The sequence below is a fragment of the Anolis sagrei genome, chromosome X (genome assembly GCF_037176765.1).
Source record: "Anolis sagrei isolate rAnoSag1 chromosome X, rAnoSag1.mat, whole genome shotgun sequence".
In the NCBI taxonomy this organism is placed as follows: domain Eukaryota; kingdom Metazoa; phylum Chordata; class Lepidosauria; order Squamata; family Dactyloidae; genus Anolis; species Anolis sagrei.
This window is the reverse complement of record NC_090034.1, coordinates 70,761,901-70,784,608: the sequence shown is the minus strand read 5'-3', so window position 1 is coordinate 70,784,608 and position 22,708 is coordinate 70,761,901. Positions and strand designations below refer to the sequence as shown.

Below are 22,708 nucleotides of genomic sequence, written 5' to 3'. Positions count from 1 at the left end.
GTAAATATATATGAATATAGTATATGAATGGATGTGGTGTACATTTACTATACATATATAGTTAATGTATATGAATATGTGTGTGTTACATTTTTGCCTATTTTTCTTCTTTCTCTTCCTTCCTCCCTCATTTTCTCTCTTTTCTCTCTTTTCTCTCCTTTCTTAAGTATGTTTTGCATTCTTATACTAAACAAATCCATGAAAATTAAAGGATAATAGACCCCCAAACCGCCATGATAAGAAAGGCAGGAGCGTGGCAGCCCTTCACCCCCTACTCCCCATTCATTTCCGAAGCCTCCCCCCCTTCTTTTTCTTTCTTTCTTCCTTCCTTTCTTTCCCTCCATGAGTCACCCTTTCAGCTGCTCAGGCGAAGAATCCAACTTTCCCAACATAGTCTCAACATGTTCGCGGGCGAGACCAAGAGGAGGGACGGAAATGGGGGGAGCCCGCCTGTGGCGAAGGAAGCCAAATGGGCTGTTTAGAAAACCTCCCCATTTCGCATTTGTTCCTAGATGGGTAAATAAACACGGCACTAAGATATGGAGGAGTGAAAAAGGAAAGAAAATCCATTCCCAAAGGGTCTTTGGGGGTAAACGGGACCTCCCCGGCTCCCCCTCTTTGGACAATGGTACCGTCCGGATTGAGAGGCCAGACTGGGCAGAGGCTCTACAATAGTTGGGACTGGCTGCTCTTTGCAACATCAGCTGCTGCAATTGGACTCCAAAAGCCAAAAAGGAGGGGCAGATATATAAATATATACTAAATCCTCCTTTGCTTCCATCTTCCCGGGTTGGGAAGTCTTTTTGGCCATTCTTTTTGGGATCCCAGCTGCATCCAGGACCAATCTACAAAGGCATTTTTGAGTTTCCATTGGGAGGGAGGCTCAGCTGCCTCCCTCCTTTGATCACCTTCTATAGAGGGATGAACCAAGAGAAAAGACTCTGATTTTTGACATATTTTGATCTTTTTTTCCCCCCTTTCTGTTTTGATTTATTTTTAAATAATATTTAGGTGGATTTTAAAAAAATCCTATTTTTCCCCATCTTCCTTTGCAAAGAAAACAAAACAAACCACTAAATATAAATATATATATTTTAAAAAACCATGGAGAAAAGGGAAGAAGAGCCAGTGAAAGCCTTGACGACGAAGCAACAGCCTGAGGATGAGCATCGAGGTAAATATTTACTCTCTTTTACCAAAAAGGGATGGAGAATAAGGAAGGGGATGCTGCAGATTGCTGCCTATTGAAGAAGAGAGGGCATTGCTAGATAGGCAGGCATTCTCTCTAGGAAGGCATTCAGATGTTGTCTATTGCAGTGGTTCTCAAGCTTCTCCTTAATGCAGTTCTTCGTGTTGTGGGGACCCCAACCATAACTATATTTCATTGACCCGAACATCCACCCATCCCAAAGCTCTAGGCCAGTGGTTATTAACCTTCCTAATGCCACGATCCCTTAATACAGTTCCTCATGTTGTGGGGACCCCCAACCATAACAATGTTTCATTGCCCCGAACACCCACCCAACCTAAAGCTCGAGGCCAGTGATTCTCCACCTTCTTAAGGTCCGTCTCCTTAATACAATTCTTCAGATTGTGGTAACCCCAACCATAACAATATTTCATTGCCCCGAACACCCACCCCAAAGCTCAACCTTCCTAATGCCACGATCCCGTAATACAGTTCCTCATGTTGTGGGGACCCCAACTATAACAATGTTTCATTGACCCGAACACCCACCCCAAAGCTCAACCTTCCTAATGCCACGATCCCTTAATACAGTTCCTCATGCTGTGGTGACCCCCAACCATAACAATATTTCATTGATCTGAACACCCACCCACCCCAAAGCTCGAGGCCAGTGATTCTAAATCTTCTTAAAGTCCATCTCCTTAATACAGTTCCTCAGGTTGTGGTAACCCCAACCATAACGTTGTTGTTGCCCCGAACACCCACCCCAAACCTCTAGGCTAGTGGTTCTCAACCTTCCTAATGCAACGATCCCTTGATACAGTTCCTCATGTTGTGGTGATCCCCAACCATAACTATATTTCATTGACCCGAACACCCACCCACCCTAAAGCTCTAGACCAGTGGTTCTCAACCTTCCTAATGCCACGATCGCTTAATACAGTTCCTCATGTTGTAGGGACCCCAACCATAACAATATTTCATTGCCCTGAACACCCACCCCAAAGCTCAACCTTCCTAATGCCACGATCCCTTAATACAGTTCCACATGTTGTGGTGACCCCCAACCATAACAATATTACATTGACCCGAACACCCACCCACCCCAAAGCTCGAGGCCAGTGGTTCTCAACCTTCCTAATGCCACGATCCCTTAATACAGTTCCTCATGTTGTGGTTAATACAGTTACTCATGTTGTGGTGACCCCCAACCATACAATTATTTTCATTGCCCCGAACACCCACCCAACCTAAAGCTCGAGGCCAGTGATTCTCCACCTTCTTAAGGTCCGTCTCCTTAATACAGTTCTTCAGGTTGTGGTAACCCCAACTATGCAATTATTTTCATTGCCTCGAACACCTACCCAACCTAAAACTCGAGGCCAGTGGTTCTCAACCTTCCTAATGCCACGATCCCGTAATACAGTTCCTCATGTTGTGGTGACCCCCAACCATAACAATATTTCATTGATCCGAACACCCACCCCAAAGCTCAACCTTCCTAATGCCACGATCCCTTAATACAGTTCCTCATGTTGTGGGGACCCCAACCATAACAATATTTCATTGCCCCGAACACCCACCCCAAAGCTCAACCTTCCTAATGCCACGATCCCTTAATACAGTTCCTCATGTTGTGGTGACCCCCAACCATACAATTATTTTCATTGCCCCAAACACCCACCCAACCTAAAGCTCGAGGCCAGTGATTCTCCACCTTCTTAAGGTCTGTCTCCTTAATACAGTTCTTCAGGTTGTGGTAACCCCAACCATAACAATATTTCATTGACCCGAACACCCACCCCAAAGCTCAACCTTCCTAATGCCACGATCCCTTAATACAGTTCCTCATGTTGTGGGGACCCCAACCATAACAATATTTCATTGACCCGAACACCCACCCACCCCAAATCTCGAGGCCAGTAGTTCTCAACCTTCCTAATGCCACAATCCCTTAATACAGTTCCTCATGCTGTGGTGACCCCCAACCCAGGCCCGTGGCCAGGATTTTGATTCGGGGGGAGGGGGGCTGAGTCTGAGTGAAAGAGGGTCTACCCTAGCAAACCTTTTGTATCGTTACCCCAATACCCCCATGCATATGGGATCAGATCGCCCTAGGGCTGAGAACGGCGATCAACAAATGCAAAATGCAGATCATGATATGAATAATATAACAGTTTAAATAATGTACCAGTAAGGCCTTTTCGTGGACCACCATGAGAATTTCGGGGGGGGGGGCTGAAGCCCCTCAAGCCCCTCCCCTGGCTACATGCCTGCCCCCAACCATAAAATTATTTTCGTTGCCCCGAACACCCACCCAGCCCAAAGCTCTAGATGAGTGGCTCTCAACCTTCTTAAGGTCTGTCTCCTTAAAACAGTTCCTCATGTTGTGGTGATCCCCCCCCCAACCGTTAAATTATTTTTGTTGCCCTGAATGTCCACCCACCCCAAAGCTATAGGCCAGTGGTTCTCAACCTTCCTAATGCCGCGATCCCCTAATACAGTTCCTCATGTTGTGGTGACCCCCAATCATAAAATTATTTTCGTTGCCCCGACCACACCCACCCACCCCAAAGCCCTAGGCTAGTGGTTCTCAACCATCCTAAGGCCCATCTCTTTAATACAGTGCCTCATGTTGTGGTGACCCCCAACCGTAAAATTCTTTTCATTGCCCCAAACACCCACTCGCCCCAAACACCCACCCACCCCAAAGCCCTAGGCTAGTGGTTCTCAACCATCCTAAGGCCCATCTCTTTAATACAGTTCCTCATGTTGTGGTGACCCTCAACCATAAAATTATTTTTGTTGCCCCAAACACCCACTTGCCCCGAACACCCACCCACCCCAAAGCCCTAGGGCAGTGGTTCTCAACCTTCTAAAAGCCTGTCTCCTTAATACAGTTTCTCATGTTGGGGTGACCCCCAACAGTAAAATTATGTTTCGTTGCCCTGAACACCCACCCACCCCAAAGCTCTAGGCCAGTGGTTCTCAAACGTCTTAAGTCCTGTCCCCTTAATACAGTTCCTCATGTTGTGGTGACCCCCAACTATAAAATTATTTTCATTGCCCTGAGCACTCAATGGTTCTCAACCTTCTTAAGGCCCCCACCCCCTTAGTACAGTTCCTCATGTTGTGGAACCATAACTGTTACATTATTTTCATTGCTACTCTCTAACTGTTTTGAATCCTAATGTAAATATCTAATGTGCAGGATGTATTTTCATTCACTGGACCAAATTTGGCACAAATACCCAAAACGCCCATATTTGAGTACTGGCGGGGTTGGGTTTTTCATTTGAGTTGTAGTTGCTGAGATTTATAGTTCACCTACAATCAAAGAGCATTCCGAACCCCACCAACGATAGAATTGGACCAAACATCCCACAGAGAACATCCATGACCAACAGAAAATGCTGTGTTTTCTGATGATATTTGACGATCCCTCTGACACCTCCTCACAATCCCCCACCCCAGGGGTCCCGACCCCCTGGTTGAGAAATGCGAGAAATGCCGCTCTATAGGATCCTTCTTTCTCTGCAGATCTCAGGGTCTTTTAATGTGAGTTTAAGGGCAGCTTTTCTCTTTTTTTCCACCTCTTAAAAGAAAGAAAGAAAGCATGAACTCATCGCTCGGGCATTGTGTTGAGTGTGTGTCACTCTCAGACTTGGAAGTGAAGGGATTTTTCCAAAAGAATCACAGGATTGAAGATGAATTGATGTGATGTAAAAGAGGGGTGGCACTGTTTGGTGCCACCTGTATTTGTGTGGCCTCGCGTTTCCATGCAATGAAAGATGGGTTTATGTCATGCAAAGGAAGGCATTGATTTTCTTTAAGCTTGGGCTGCTTCTACACCAGGCATGGGCAAGCCAGTAGGCTGTTAGGAATTGTGGGAGTTGGAGTCCAAAACACCTGGAGGTCCCAAGTTTGCCCATGCCTGGTCTACTTTGTAGAATTAATGCCATGGCTCAGTGTTATGGCATCCTGGTTGTTGTAGTTTGACAAGGTGTGCTATGGCCTCGCCAAACCACACATTGCAGGATCCCACACCATTCAGCCCTGATGGTTAATGGGATGCCTGCCATGGCCTCACCAAACTACAAATCCCAAGATTTCACTGCATTGAGCTCTGATGGCTAAAGTGATGCCTGCCATGGCCTCCCTGAACTAAAAATCCCATGATTTCATAACTTTGAAAGTTATGTCTGCCAAGGCCTCACTGAACTACCAATCCCAGGATCCCATAGCATTGGCCCCTGGTAGCTAAAGTGATGCTTGCTAAGGCCTCACTGAACTGCAGATCCCAGGATCCCATAGCATTGGCCCCGATAGCTAAAGTGATGCTTGCTAAGGCCTCACTGAACTACAAATCCCAGGATCCTATAGCATTGCCCCCTGATAGCTAAAGTGATGCTTGCTAAGGCCTCACTGAACTACAAATCCCAGGATCCCATAGCATTGGCCCCTGATAGCTAAAGTGATGCTTGCTAAGGCCTCACTGAACTACAAATCCCAAGATCCCATAGCATTGGCCCCTGGTAGCTAAAGTGATGCTTGCTAAGGCCTCACTGAACTGCAGATCCCAGGATCCCATAGCATTGGCGCCTGATAGCTAAAGTGATGCTTGCTAAGGCTTCGCTGAACTACAAATCCCAGGATCCCATAGCATTGGCCCCTGATAGCTAAAGTGATGCTTGCTAAGGCCTCACTGAACTATAAATCCCAGGATCCCATAGCATTGGCCCCTGATAGCTAAAGTGATGCTTGCTAAGGCCTCACTGAACTGCAAATCCCAGGATCCCATAGCATTGGCCCCTGATAGCGAAAGTGATGCTTGCTAAGGCCTCACTGAACTGCAGATCCCAGGATCCCATAGCATTGGCCCCTGATAGCTAAAGTGATGCTTGCTAAAGCCTCACTGAACTGCAGATCCCAGGATCCCATAGCATTGGCCCCTGATAGCTAAAGTGATGCTTGCTAAAGCCTCACTGAACTGCAGATCCCAGGATACCATAGTATTGGCCCCTGATAGCTAAAGTGATGCTTGCTAAGGCCTCACTGAACTACAAATCCCAGGATCCTATAGCATTGCCCCCTGATAGCTAAAGTGATGCTTGCTAAGGCCTCGCTGAACTACAAATCCCAGGACCCCATAGCATTGGCCCCTGATTGCTAAAGTGATGCTTGCTAAGGCCTCACTGAACTGCAGATCCCAGGATCCCATAGCATTGGCCCCTGATTGCTAAAGTGATGCTTGCTAAGGCCTCACTGAACTGCAGATCCCAGGATCCCATAGCATTGGCCCCTGATAGCTAAAGTGATGCTTGCTAAGGCCTCACTGAACTGCAGATCCCAGGATCCCATAGCATTGGCCCCTGATAGCTAAAGTGATTCTTGCTAAGGCCTCACTGCACTGCAAATCCCAGGATCCTATAGCATTGCCCCCTGATAGCTAAAGTGATGCTTGCTAAGGCCTCACTGAACTGCAGATCCCAGGATCCCATAGCATTAAGCCCATAGCATTTAGCCCTGAGTTCCTTTGGGAGGGAGATTTTGGTCTGTTGTTGTTGTTGTTGTTGTTATTATTATTATTATTAACAACATGATTGCTCTCAGGGTCTCATCGAACTACATATCCCAAGATTTCATAGCAGTGAGGCCTGATGGCTAAAGTTATTCCTGTCACGGTCTCACCAAACTATGAATCCCAAGATTTCATTATATTGAGCCATGATGGTTACAGTGATGTCTGCCATAGCTTCACCAAACTATGAATCCTAAGATTCTATAGCATTGAACTATTATGATTACAGTGTTGCCCGCCATGTTCTCACCAAACTATGAATCCCAGTTTCCCATAGGTAAAGTGATGTAAAGTGATAGGTAAGGTGATGAGAGCCGTTCAGCAGTGGAACTCTCTGCCTCGGAGTGTGGTGGAGGCTCCTTCTTTGGAAGCGTTTAAACAGAGGCTGGATGGCCATCTGTCAGGGGTGATTTGAATGCAATATTCCTGCTTCTTGGCAGGGGGTTGGACTGGATGGCCCATGAGGTCTCTTCCAACTATGATAGTGGAGAGGCATTTGTGGATTTTTTCCCCTTTCCTTTAAGTTAATCCACTCCTTTTGCCTTCCTTCAGGTTTGAAAAGTTTGGGTTTATACATCACTCCCCTTTTGGTTCTCCTCCTCTCACCCAACCCCAAAGTGGCATCTTCCAACAGCTGCTGCTTTGGGGGCATGTGACCATTGGGGACAACCAGCTGCCCCTATTCTCCTGACCTTGTGGCTTGTGTATGTGTCATGTGTCACCAACCCGAGCAGGGCATCTGCACTGTGGAATTAATGCGGTTTGACGCCACTCGAGCTGCCGTGGCAGAGTGCTATGGATCCCTAAGAGTTGGAGTTTGACGGGGCTCTGACCTTCTTTGGCAGAGGAAACCTTGTCGAACTGCAATTTCATATTATGGAGCCATGGCCGTTTAACTAAAGCCAAACAGCCTTCGTTCTACAGTGTAGTAGATGCACTCCAAGTCCCATCCGCCCTGCTTGGAAATGTGGAAAAAATAAGATGGCAAGATAAATCCCATTGCAAGGATGGACAAAAAGGCTCAGCGGACCCCATGTTCCACTCTTGTCTTCCTTTTGGGATTTTTTGCAAAGGGAAATATGGGTTGTTGTAGGTTTTTTCGGGCTATATGGCCGTGTTCTAGAGGCATTCTCTCCTGACGTTTTGCCTGCATCTACGGCAAGCATCCTCAGAGGTAGTTAGGTCTGTTGGAACTAGGAAAAAGGGTTTATATATCTGTGGAATGACCAGGGTGAGACAAAGGACTCTTGTCTGCTGGAGCTAGGTGTGAATGTTTCAGCTGATCACCTTGATTAGCATTTGATTGCTAATCAAATTAGAACAGCACAACAACAGAGAGGAAACAAACAAGGACATCTAATCACCTCTCAACAAAAGATTGCTCCAGGCACTGCCAGGCAATCAAATGCTAATCAAGGTGGTCAGTTGAAACATTCACACCTAGCTCCAGCAGACAGAATATTATCAATATTATATACGATATATATATATATAGTATATTATATTAGCATAGCATAGGATAGCATAGGATAGTATTATATATTACTATATTGAACTATACCACTATACTGCAATATTATTAGTAATATTACATGTAATATACAATTACTATATTGTATTATTATTCGTATTATATTGTATTACATTAGAATATTATCAATATTTTATACGATATATATATATATAGTATATTATATTAGCATAGCATAGGATAGCATAGGATAGTATTATATATTACTATATTGAACTATACCACTATACTGCAATATTATTAGTAACATTACATGTAATATACAAATACTATATTGTATTATTATTAGTATTATATTGTATTACATTAGAATATTATCAATATTATATATATATATATATATACATACACACACACACAGTATATTATATTAGCATAGTATAGCATAGGATAGTATTATATATTATTATGTTGAACTATACCACTATACTGCAATATTATTAGTAATATTACATGCAATATACAATTATTATGTTGTATTATTATTAGTATTAAATTGTATTACATTAGAATGCTATCAATATTATATATCATATATATACAGTATTTTATATTATTAGCATAGTATAGCATAGCATAGTATTATATATTACTATATTGTACTATACCACAATACTACAATATTATTACTAATACTAGCTGTACCCGCCACTCGTTGCTGTGGCCAACCTTACCTCTTTCTCTCCTTCTTTCCCTCCTTCCTTCCCATCTTTCCTTCTCTTCTTCCTTCTCTATCTCTTTCCTTCCTTCCCCCTTTTTCTTTCTTGTCTGCTGTCTCTCTTTCCTTCCCTCCCTCTTTCTCTATATCTTCCCCCCTTCCTTCACTCCCTCTTTCCTTCCCTCTTTCCCTTTTTCTTTCCTTCTCTCCTTCCTTCCTTCTCTAACTTTCCTTCCTTCCCCCGTTTTCTTTCTCTTCTGCTGTCTCTCTTTCCTTCCCTCCCTCTTTCTCTATATCTTCCCCCTTCCTTCACTCCCTCTTTCCTTCCCTCTTTCCCTTTTTCTTTCCTTCTCTCCTTCCTTCCTTCTCTAACTTTCCTTCCTTCCCCCTTTTTCTTTCCCTCCCTCTTTCTCTCCTTTCTTCCTTCTCTACCTCTTTCCTTTCTTCCTTTGCTTCCATGCTTCCTTCTCCCTTGCCTTCTTTCCCTCCCTCCCTCCCTCCTTTTCTTTTCTTTTCTTTTCTTTTCTTTCTTTCTTTCTTTTTTTCTCCCCTTCCCCCCATTTTTCTTCCCTTTTTTCTGTATTATCATTTAGCTTTTCATCATTTTGAGGACTTTTAAAGTCCCTTCTGCTGTGTTTTTCAGTGTTTTTATGAGTGAAGGACATACATTGGGTTGTTAGGTGTTTTGTGTCCAGATTTGGTGTCAATCCCCCCCAGTGGTTTTTGAGTTCTGTTAATCCCACAAACGAACATTACATTTTTATTTATATAGTTTATATTGTATTACATTAGAATTAGTATATATTGTATTACATTATAATATTATTATACGAGCCCTCGGTTGCTCAGTGGGTTAAACCCCTGTGCTGGCAGGACTGAAGACTGACAGGTCACAGGTTCGAATCCGGGGAGAACGTGGATGAGCTCCCTCTGTCAGCTCCAGCTCCCCATACAGGGACATGAGAGAAGCTTCCCACAAGGATGGTAAAACATGAAAACATCCAGGCGTCTCCTGGGCAACGTCCTTGCAGACGGCCAGTTCTCTCACACTAGAAGTAACTTCCAGTTTCTCAAGTCACTCCTGACACAACAAATAATAATAATAATAATAATAATATCACAATTATATACCATATATATATGTGTGTGTGTGTGTGTGTGTATTATAATATTAGTATTATATATTACTATATTGTTGCTGTAGGGAGAGGCTTCCAACTGATGTATTGAAGTCCAATTTACTATTTCGTATCCTGACTATTGTTTAATGCACAAACTTGTTACGATGGGAAGGGTCAGCCAGTCTTTTTTGTGCAAGGAAAATGCATGGGAGGTTCTTCTTCTCTTTTGCATTTCCTTCCTTTCAAGACCTCTGTTTAGTTTTGAGGTTTTGTTTTTGTGGAAGAGTTCTTCAAAAACCCCTGTTTGCTTCAAATCACGTGGCATTTGGGGTTTGAAAGTTCCTTTGAAAACTTGATGGTACACTTCTAAAAATAGGACAGTTGTTTGAGTTGCATGGATTTCTGGGCAGCTCTTGCCATTGATTTGGAAACCGTTAATCTGCAAAATTACTTTCTGTTTGTTTTTGCATATACTCAGAGGCATTCGGGCTTTTATTCCTGTTTGCCTCAGGCTTAACTGGATCTTGATTCTGATCTCCTTTACTCAAGTGTCGTGACCTCGATAGACGTGGAGAGCTAGGTTCGGATCCTAGCTTGGTCATGGGTGAACTTTGGGCAAGTTGGAGGTGCATCTACAATGTAGAATTAATACAGTTTGAGTGCAGTAGAAATGCCATGGCTCCATGTTATGGAATCCTGGGAGATTTGTTTTTATCGTGTCAGGAGCGACTTGAGAAACTGCAAGTTGCTTCTGGATTGAGAGAATTGGCCGTCTGCAAGGACGTTGCCCAGGGGACGCCCAGATGATTTGATGTTTTTATCATCCTTGTGGGAGGCTTCTTTCATGTCCCCGCATGAGGAGCTGGAGCTGATAGAGGGAGCTCATCCGCCTCTCCCCAGATTCGAATCGGCGACCTGTTGGTCTTCAGTCCTGCCGGCACAGGGGTTTAACCCACTGTGCCACCGGGGGCTCCTGGGAGATGTAGTTTTGCAAGGTTTTTTAGCCTTCCCTGCTGAAGAGTGCAGTTACTTCCCCAAACTACATCTCCCAGGATTCCATAGCCTTGAGCCATGGCAGTTCAATTGGTGTCAAACTGCATTAATCCTACAGTGTAGATCAGTGTTTCTCAACCTTCCTAATGCCACGACCCCTTAATACAGTTCTTCATGTTGTGGTGACCCCCAACCATAACATTATTTTCGTTGCTACTTCATAACTGTGATTTTGCTACTGTTATGAATCGTACTGTCAATATCTGATATGTAGGATGTATTTCCATTCAGTGGACCAAATTTGGCACAAATACCTGATGTGCCCAAATTTGAATACTGGTGGGGTTGTGGGGGGGTCGATTTTGTCACTTGGGAGTTGTAGTTGCTGGGATTTATAGTTCACTTACAATCAAAGAGAATTTTGAACTCCACCAATAGAATTGAACCAAACTTGGCACACAGAACTCCCATGACCAACAGAAAATACTGAAACTGTTTGGTGGGCATTGACCTTGAGTTTGGGAGTTGTAGTTCACCTACATCCAGAGAGCACTGGACTCAAACAATGATGGATCTGGACCAAACTTGGCATGAATACTCAATATGCCCAGATGTGAACACTGATGGAATTTGGGGAAAATAGACCTTGACATTTGGGACTTGTAGTTGCTGGGATTGATTGTTCACCTACAATCAAAGCGCATTCTGAGCTCCATCAATGATGGAATTGAACCAATCTTGGCACACAGAACTCCCATAACCGAGAGAAAATACTGGAAGGGTTTGGTGGGCATTGACCTTGAGTCTTGGAATTGTAGTTCCCTTTCATCCAGAGAGTACTATGGACTCAAACAATGATGTCTCTGGCCTCTGGACCAAACATGGTATGAATACTCAATATCCCCAGAGGTGAACACTGGTGGAGTTTGGGGAAAATAGACCTTTACATCTGGGAGTCCTCTGACACCCCCCTCGTGACCCCCCCCCCCCGGGGTCCTGACCCCCAGGTTGAGAAACGCTGTCATACAGTGTCTTGTCCTTCCAGACCCACACAGTCTTTTTTTTTTTGGGGGGGGGGGGAGGCAAAAGAAAGGTGAATCAAGATTTTTAGTAGCCTCCAAGTGCAACAATTTACTTCTTAAATAAGTTGCAAGATCTCAGTGCATTATTTTACAGGGGGAAAACACACATATATATATTCATTCATTCATTCAAATTTGGGCATATCAGGTATTTGTGCCAAATTTGGTCCACTGAATGAAAATATACTTCTTAAATAAGTTGCAAGATCTCCCTGCATTATTTTACAGGGGGCAACCCATATAGATAGATAGATAGATAGATAGATAGATAGATAGATAGATTTTCCCCCTGTAAAATAATGCAGAGAGATCTCGCAACTTATTTAAGAATAAATTGTTGCAACTTATTTAAGAAGTGTGTGTGTGTGTGTGTGTGTGTGTGTATAATCAATCCCCCCCCCCCCCCCCCACACACACACACACCAGTATTCAAATCTGGGCATATCAGGTATTTGTGCCAAATTTGGTCCACTGAATGAAAATATATCCTACATATCAGATATTGACATTACGATTCATAACAATAGCAAAATCACACACACACACACACACACACACACACACACATATATATGAGAGCATTCCGATCACTGTATTGTCAAAGGCTTTCATGGCCGGACTCACCGGGTTGTTGTAGGTTTTTTCGGGCTATATGGCTGTGGTCTAGAGGCATTCTCTCCTGACCTTTCGCCTGCATCTATGGCAAGCATCCTCAGAGGTAGTGAGGTCTGTTGGAACTAGGAAAAAGGGTTTATATATCTGTGGAATGACTGTGTGAATCACCCTGGTCATTCCACAGATATATAAACCCTTTTTCCTAGTTCCAACAGACCTCACTGCCTCTGAGGATGCTTGCCATAGATGCAGGCGACACTTCAGGAGAGAATGCCTCTTGACCATGGCCATATAGCCCGAAAAAACCTACAACAACCCATTCTGATCACTTTGGAGAGCTTTGATTTGTTGTCATTTTAGTGGTCTGGGGAGGTTTCCAGAGTATAAAAGGTGTCCCCTGAACCTGCCACAGTTGCCCAGGTAGAAAGTGATGGGAGGTATCCGTATCTGCCTGAAACGCTGCCGTCTTTGACTACTTGGAAAAGTTCCTTTTTTGACTATGACTCCTAGAACTCCCTCAAATAGCCAAACAATGTTTCCACGTTCTGTCTAAAAGAGGAATTTGAACTGCCCCGTTTTCAAGGAAGGCTGAGTCACCCCCAAACCCGAGATGCAGGGAAATGATGCAGCATGAGATGTCTGCCTCTATTTAGTTGCTTTTCATTAATTGTTTTTAGGAAGTTTTACTTTGGCAAGCAATCATAACTCCAGCCTTTGCTGTCTTTAGCTCCCTGGTTCTCAGGCGGCGCAGTCAGTTGTGAGCTTCCCATTGTTTGGGAAGCAGGACATGCCTGTGCTTTCCTGTTCTGATGATATCCTCCTGATAACAGTGACATAAATAGGGGTGAAATCTGGGCACAAAGTGCATCTGGGCAAACAAGTTGGGTTCCATAGAGCAGCTAGCCCTCTGGGAAAAGTTGCTTGGAGAGTCACTGAACTCACTTATAAAAACATTCAAAGGGGTGTGACTTAACCACAAGAACACCAAAAATCCCATCTTCCATTCCTGGCTATCTCTCAGTTTGGATTGAGATAGATTCCTTTGGAAGTGCATACTTGAGCGAGGAAGATTAGGGAATTGAAATGTTCCTCTGTTGCACTCAGGGGTTATGTAGGGATGAATACAATCATGTAGGCAGGATATGATGCGGCATGTAGGCCAACACAACTTAAAGACATTCTGTTAAGGCAGTGGTTCTCAACCTGGGGTCCCCAGATGTTTTTGGCCTTCAATTCCCAGAAATCCTAACAGCTGGTAAACTGGCTGGGATTTCTGGGAGTTGTAGGCCAAAAACATCAGGGGACCCCAGGTTGAGAACCACTGTGTTAAGGGAAGACACGATTATAGGGTGTGTAGGTTGCCTTGCCATTGTGTAAGTCAACCCCTTGGTGCTCTCAAGATGCCTTGGATTACAGGTCCCAGAATCCCTCATCCGGTTGGTATGGAATGTCTATAGGCACCTCTGGCTATCTTCTCAGCAAGCCCTTCTGTTTCATGGCCCTTAGAAAGTTATAACCTCTGCCTTCTAGGGTCTAAAACAGTGGTTGTCAACCTTTCTAATGCTGTGACCCCTTAAAACAGTTTCTCATGTTATGGTGACCCTCAACCATAACATTATTTTTGTTGCTACATAACTCTAATTTTGCTACTGTTATGAATTGTGATGTAAATATCTGATATGCAGGATGTATTTTCATTCACTGGACCAAATTCGGCACAAATACCCGATAATGATTTTGTCATTTGGGAGTTGTAGTTGCTGGGATTTATAGTTCACCTACAATCAAAGAGCAGTCTGAACTCCACCAACGATGGAATTGAACCAAACTTGGTACACAGAACTCCCATGCCCAACAGAAAATACCAGGTTTGGTGGGCATTGACCTTGAGTTTTGGAGTTATGGTTCATCTATATTCAGAGAGCACTGTAGATTCAAACAGTGATGGATCTGGACCAAACTTGGCACAAATCCTCAATATGCCCAAATGTGGATACTGGTGTAGTTTGGAGAAAATAGACCTTTACATTTGGGAGTTGTAGTTGCTGGGATTTATAGTTCACCCACAATCAAATGGCATTCTGAGCTCTACCAATGATGGAATTGAAGCAAACTTGGCACACAGAACTCCTATGACCAACAGAAAATACTGGAAGGGTTTGGTGAGCATTGACCTTGAGTTTTGGAGTGTTAGCTCACCTACATCCAGGGAGCAGAAGGAGGGCTTTTGGTGGGAGGATTCGCTGTCTGTTTCCAAAAAGGAAGAGAAAGATAGGCAGCGAGATCTTCAGTCTTCTCTGCCAAAGGAATTCCTAAGACCATCTGAAATATATGTTTTCTAATGGTCTTTGGTGACTCCTGTGAAACCCCCCTCACGACCCACTCAGGGGTCCCAACCCCCTGGTTAAGAAACACTGATCTAGAAGATGTGGATTTCTAAGATCTATATGGTGTGCCCAAACTTATGGCAATCATACCAATATCCCCAAATCACAGGGCCTAAATGCCCCAAAGGCATCATATCCCATCGGCTTTTGGAAGGTAGGCAAGGTCAGTCCTAGTTAGTACTTGGATGGGAGACAACTAACAAAAACCAGCCTGTATTTCAAAGGAAAGAACTGGTCAAAACACATCTGGGTTTTCCTTGCCTAAGAAAACACTATAACATTCAGGGAGTCAGGCTTGATCTTGCAGCATCCCAAAAACATATGATGGGCCATCAGATGTTTCTCAAACCCAGCAAGCAAGCTGGGTTTGAGAAAGTATTTCACAAAAAGTGTGCTTATTTAATGTATGTCCTGTCTTTTTCCCAGTATGGGACTCATCAAAGTAATATTGCTGGCCCTGCCACGATTGAACCTGCTTCCGTTTATCAAAACTACAAGGATGCCAGGCAGTCACAGGCAGGGGTGGCTCAAGCCATTACCCAAAGTAAGCATTGGCAGTATAGTTGATTTTGCCCAGGGGTGCTCTTGAGGTGCTCTTGGGGGAAAATAGACCTTGACATACGCGAGTTGTAGTTACTGGGATTTATAGTTCACCTACAATCAAAGAGCATTCTGAACTCCACCAATGATGGAATTGAACCAAATATGGCACACAGAACTCCCACGACGAACAGAAAATATCTATCAGTGATTGGTTGGGGCGGGGGACGCCAAAATACTGCTTGCTAGAAAATCACCTAGGGCCGCCTCTGGTCACAGGACAACAATATTGACCTACATTTCAGAATATCTTGAGTTTTGGGTGGATACATGTGAAGGGGATCCTTCTACCAGGGCTTGCTTTCCTCCCACTTTGGCACAACTTCCAAAAGTTGCGAAGAGGCAGGTGGTGCCTTGGCACGGCCTCCCTTGAGCTCCTTTGGACTGAGATGTGGCTGCTCTGTGACGGAGATGTGAAGATCGGGAGTGACAGACCTTGTTGGTTATCTCCAGTTTCCATGCCTGGCTTTCCTTCAAGTATATTTGAACCAAAGTGTAAAACGATGCCAGGCTCTCCATCCCCAGGGTCGAAGCCTGCCGTTCAGGCGTGCCAAGGCGTAGGTACAAAATGGCTTCTGCCCTCTTACAACCCCCATTTGGGACAACCCCCTCCAGGCTGTACATTTTTATTCAAGTTTTATACAAGGTTCCCCCAGGGTTTCTCATTTTTCCCTTAAAAAAGCATTCTCCTTGTAGTAATTGTTCTCTACTTACGGACAGAATGGTGCCGTCAACCGGAAACGTTCCCTGTTTCATGCATTTTGTCATAGAAGTGAAATTCAGAGATGGGTAGATGGGTAAATAATAATTGTAGACCTCTGGTTTGAAGAGGTCAGTTCAGGACAGATGAATGGATGCCTCTTTTTGCAGGGTAAATGCACTTGACTTAATAACTCCTTGTTTTGCATTGTGCTGGTTTTGGTGGTTGAGTGAAACATGTACAGGAGAAGATGGTCAAGAGCTAAGAGCCACAATAGCTAATTGATATAACAGGAAAGGTTAGCAGCATGTGAAAAGTCCCAGATTCAGTCCCCGGCATCTCCGTGTATAGTCTCTTGTCACATGCCTTCCAGTTGTTTTCAACCTAAGATAACCCTAAGGCTATTAATGGGATTTCTTGATACGATTGGTTCAGAAGTCTCCCATTGCCTTCCTTGGCGGCTGAGAGCGTGTGACTTGCCTAAAGTCATCCAGTGGGTTTCAGGGCCGAGCAAGAATTCAGAGCTTTAGTCCCAACATCATTATACCATTCTGGTACTTATGTAGACCCTTGTAAAAAAAAGCCAGTGAAAGTGACTTCTAATAGACAACATTGAGCTAGATCAGTGGTTCCCAACTTTTTTTTTTTTTTGACCAGGGACCACTCTCCAACATTAGTACCAAAAGGGTTACGAATCAGTTTTTGGTCAACTTTAGATTTGGTTTGGTTATTTGGGGTGCTGATTCAGAAAATTGCATTGGATAGACCACATCAGCTCTAGTTTCTGATACAGAACATATGCCATCCTATAGTCACCATTTGCTCATCCACAAAATAATAATAATAATCTTCAGCACTATAAGAGGGTTTCGTGAGACCAGTTGCTCTCATTGCAACAGTGTAGTAACAGTGGGGCCACAGATCATATTTTAGTTCTTGCGGACCACTAGTGGTCCATAGACCACAGGTTAAGAACCACTGAGCTAGATGAATTTGTTGCCTTATCTTGGATTAAGGTAATTTTCTGTGTGTTCTTTAGCACCATCCTTTATGTTGGTTAAGAAAGCCTTTGAGAGTGAAGTTCCTTCTTTTTGTATGCCTTCAAGGTATTTCTGATTTTTGGTGATCCTAAAAAGAACCTATTGTGGGTTTTTGGGGGACTGAGAGTTTGTGGCTCACCCAAGGTGGTTTTTCATGGTGAGCAAGGAATCAAACTCTGGATTCCAGAAACGTATCCTACAAAGGGTTTACTGCAGGGGTCCCCAAACTACGGCCTGCGGGCCACTTCTGGCCCGCCAAGGGCACTTATCCGGCCCGTGGAGGAGGAGCCCCCCCCACACAGTGCCCCTCCCTTGGATGGCTCACGCTATCCGTCAGGCCCGATGGGCAGTGTGAGCCAGCCAAGGGCAGCTGCTCCGCATGGCCTACTCGCGCGTAAAGCACCTCATGTCGGCCACATGACCTTGGCAGTCATGCCGGCCACATGACCTTGGCAGTCTTGCCGGCCACATGACCTTGGAGGTGTCTACGGACAACGCCGGCTCTTCGACTTAGAAATGCAGATGAGCACCACACCCCAGAGTCAGACACGACTGGACTTCATGTCAGAGGAAAACCTTTAACTAGGAAAATTGTGGAAGATCCAGGGTGGGAGAAAGAACTCTTGGCTGTTGAAGGTAGGTATGAATGTTTCAATTGGCCACCTTGATTACCATTTCATAGCCTGACAGTTTTTAGGGAGAATCCTTTGTTGAGAGGTGATTAGCTGGCCCTGATTGTTTCTTGTCTGGAGTTCCCCTGTGTTTGAGCGTTGTTCTTTATTTACAGTTATAATTTTAGAGTTTTTTTAAATACTGGTAGCCAGATTTTGTTCAGACTAGAAATAGGAAGATTTCCCATTCTCTGCTCCTGGAATTACTGCCTAAAGAGGGCTAGAAAGAACCCCCTGTAAGGGCCCTTCCACACAGCAAAATAAGATATGTGCATAGGAATTTTTTTATTGATTTAAAAAAAAACTATAAAAAGTTTGAGGACCCCTGGTTTACTGCATACCAGGCTCTACCTTTTCTTCCTTTGCCCTGCCGATAGATAGGTTTTTCAGTAATCGTAGGCTAAGCAGTGTGTCTCAAGCTGTGCTTCTCCAGGTGTTTTGGACTTCATTTCCCAGAAATCCCAGCTGGTTTACCAACTGTTAGGAATTGTGGGAGCTGAAGTCCAAAACATCTGGAGGAGCACAGTTTGAAAAACACTATTTATTTATCGTATCAGAAGCGAACTGGGGGTGCAGTTGTAATGTATTTAAAAAAACAGAAAGTTTAAAAAACTTGGCATTATACTAAATGTCCTTTGACCAGTAGCTGGCCAATTGGAGTGCCTCTGGTATTGCTATAAGAAGGTTCTCCATTGTGCATGTGAAAGGGCTCAGACTGCATTGTAATAGGTGGTCTGTGGTTTGCTCTTCTCCACACTATCATGTCATGGACTCCACTTTGGGGCTCCATTTCTTAAGGTTGGCTCTGCACCTCATTGTGCTAGAGCAAGGCCTGTTCAGCGCCTTCCAAGTTGCCCAGGAGGCAGTCTCTCACCCAATATCAGCCATGGATTGAGGTTCAGGGTTTGAGCCTGCCACTTTTGGACTCTTACTTGCTGAAGTGTTCATTCAAGTATCTCTGTAGACCTTAAAAAACTATTTCTTGATTTAAGGTGTTGGTGTGCTGGCTGATATCTGAACAGAGGATGGGCTGGAGATGTCACTGCCTTGATCCTTTCATTATTGGCTGCTACTTCCTGGCGGATGTCAGGTGGTGCAATACCAGCCAAACAGTATAATTTCTCCAGTGGTGTATGGCGTAGACACCCCGTGATAATGCGGCATGTCTCATTAAGAGCCACATCGACTATTTTAGTGTGGTGAGATGTGTTCCACACTGAGCATGCATACTCAGCAGCAGAGTAGCAAAGCATCTCCATGTTGCCTTGTTTATTTGGGGTTTGCATCTTTGGATGTTGAGTTTTTACCTTTTTACCCTGAAGTTCATGGACTATCCATACTCTTTGGAAAGTACTGTTTTGGGCAATACTGCTTCTATCATTTTTTATTGCTTTGCTTACTTTGTTGTTCATTCGTTCAGTCATCTCCGACTCTTCGTGACCTCACGGACCAGCCCACTCCAGAGCTCCCTGTCGGCCGTCACCACCCCCAGCTCCTTCAAGGTCAGTCCAGTCACTTCAAGGATGCCATCCATCCATCTTGCCCTTGGTCGGCCCCTCTTCCTTTTACCTTCCACTTTCCCCAGCATAATTGTCTTCTCTAGGCTTTGCTGTCTCCTCATGATGTGGCCAAAGTACTTCAACTTTGTCTCTAGTATCTTTCCCTCCAGTGAGCAGTCGGGCTTTATTTCCTGGAGGATGGACTGGTTGGATCTTCTCTCAGTCCAAGGCACTCTCAGCACTTTCTTCCAACACCACAGTCCAAAAGCATCGATCTTCCTTCGCTCAGCCTTCCCTAAGGTCCAGCTCTCACATCCGTAGGTTACTACAGGGAATACCATGGCTTTGACTAGGCGGATCTTTGTTGCCAGTCTGATGTCTGTACTCTTTACTATTTTATCGAGACTGGACATTGCTCTCCTCCCAAGAAGGAAGCGTCTTCTGATTTCCTGGCCACAGTCTGCATCTGCAGTAATCTTTGCACCTAGAAATACAAAGTCTGTCACGGCCTCCACATTTTCTCCCACTATTTTCCAGTTGTCAATCATTCTTGTTGCCATGATCTTGGTTTTTTTGATATTTAGCTGCAACCCACCTTTTGCGCCTTCTTCTTTCACCTTGATTAGAAGGCTCCTCAGCTCCTCCTCGCTTTTGGCCATCAGAGTGGTGTCATCTGCATATCTGAGGTTGTTAATGTTTCTTCCAGCAATTTCCACCCCAGCTTTGCATTCATCCAGCCCCGCACATCACATGATGTGTTCTGCATACATGTTAAAAAGGTTGGGTGAGAGGATGCAGCCTTGCCGTACGCCTTTCCCAATCTTGAACCAGTCTGTTGTTCCGTGGTCAGTTCTTACTGTTGCTACTTGGTCCTTGTACAGATTCCTCAGGAGAGAGACAAGGTGGCTTGGGATGCCCATCCCACCAAGAACTTGCCACAATTTATTATGATCCACACAGTCAAAGGCTTACATATATCCTTCAATATATGATTTTAGTATACTGGTGTTGTGTTTAAGTACAGAGGTGTTCCTACTCTGGGATACAACACATATCTAGATCGGAGCGATTGTGGGAAAAGTCTAAGCTAAGATAGATCTTCCGCCTGGCTCTCCTTTGACTGGCTAAGATATGTTTGGCTGCAAAGCACCTTGTATTCAAAGCAGTTTGTTTTCTTGGCTCCTTCTCGGCAACTCTGGCAGCCCAGGGAGCGAGGAAGAATCCTTCCTTGCTCCAAGAAAAAGAAAAATAACACACAGTTGTTAATTACACTCCTGGAGGGGTTTTAAAATGATGAATGGCTTCTGAGATATTTGGCAAAGGGCAAAATAGTAATTGGTGTTTATAAAGCGTTCTCTTAGACTTTGAGGCATTTTGATCTGTGGGTGTTTTAGCAATGCCGCTATATGTGTGTGTGTTTCAGACACTTTAAGAAAAAAATACTTTGGGTGTATTTGACACTTTCCCCTCTTGGGTGATCCGAAATAGTGCTGAGAAGAAAACACTGATTTGGACTGACATTGCGAGTTGCACTCCGTTCTTGCTAAATGTGGAGCCTTTGTGATGTGAAAGAATAAAGTCTCCTAACGTTCAATTTCACATTGCTCGTTTTTCGTTTTGAACTATCTCAGGAAGGTGAAATCAAATCACTAATTTGTCTTTAGAAGAACCAAAGGAATCCTATTTTATGGACCTTGTAATAGTCTGTATCTTATTTGTGAAGAAGTCCATTTCAAAGCTTGGGTGAGGGAAACTGGAAACTCATGGTGCACCCACACTTTAGGAATTAATGCAGTTTGACTCCACTTTAACTGTGGAATCCTGGGATTTGTAGTTTGGCAAGATCTATTATCTTCTCTGCCCAAGAGTGCTAGTCCTTGAACTATAACCCCCAGTATTCTATAGAAGTTCGTATTAGCCAACTGCATTAATTTTGCAGTGTAGATGCAGAAAGCCCCATCACCAGTGTTTGTGTCATCATTATCCAGGTTTCAAACTGGTTCTTTGCATTTCTATGGAATCATCTGCATAACAAAATCACTTCCTTCAATACCAGTTTGAAACTGTGTCAAATAGTCAGTGTAGATCAGCGTTTCTCAACCTGGGGGTTGGGACCCCGGGGGGGGGGGGTGTTGCAATTTATTTATTTATGTACTTCATTTATATACTGCTTTTCTCAGCACTCAGGTGACTCACAGCGGTTAACAACAGCAAAATTCAATGCAAAACATCATAAAATGATTATGGGACAGTTAAAACAATAGCATCATCAACAATTAAACAACAATATAACAATCATTAGCGTCTCATCAGTAAAATCAGAATCCAATCTCATCATCCATTAATCCATGTTCCTATATTCATTACACTGCTTAATCGAATGCTTGTTCGAACAGCCAGGTCTTCCCTTTCCTCCGAAACGCCAATAGGGATGGGGCTGATCTGATATCTATAGGAAGGGCATTCCACAGCCGAGGAGCCACCACTGAGAAGGCCCTGTCTCGTTCCCACCAGGCACGCCTGTGATGCAGGCGGGGCAGAGAGCAGGGCCTCCCCAGATGATCTTAATGTCCTAGTTGGTTCATAGGAGGAGGTGCGTTCGGAGAGGTAAGTAGGGCCAGAACCATTTAGGGCTTTATAGACTAACGGCAGCACTTTGAATTGTGCCCGATAGCAAACTGGCAACCAGTGGAGCTGGCGCAGCAGAGGAGTTGTCAGAGGGATCACCAAAGACCATCGGAAAACACAGTATTTTCTGTTGGTCATGGGGGTTCTGTGTGGGAAGTATGGCCCAATTCTATTGTTGGTGGGATTTACAGTGATCTTCGATTATAGGTGAATTGTAAATCCGAGCAATTTGGGGAAAATAGGCCTTGACATTTGCGAGTTGTAAAGACCTATTTTCCCCAAATTTCACCAGTCTTCACATTTGGGCAGATTCGTGCCAAGTTGGGTCCAGATACATCATTGCTTGAGTCCACAGTGCTCTCTGGATGTAAGTGAACTACAACTCCAAAACTCAAGGTCAATGCCCACCAAAA

General features: G+C 44.1%; 1 protein-coding gene across 3 annotated transcripts in view; it reads left to right on the top strand.

Annotated features, from left to right (window-relative positions):
• The first annotated feature begins 625 nt into the window (after positions 1-625).
• The window catches only part of MAP7D1 (MAP7 domain containing 1), a 162,145-nt gene continuing 140,062 nt past the window's right edge, over positions 626-22,708 (top strand). For all 3 annotated transcript variants that reach the window (XM_060784576.2, XM_060784577.2, XM_060784574.2), the window contains exon 1: positions 626-1,174. In XM_060784576.2, the coding sequence (XP_060640559.2) occupies positions 1,105-1,174 (70 nt within the window). In that variant the 5' untranslated portion in view covers positions 626-1,104. The remainder of the gene's footprint in view (positions 1,175-22,708) is intronic.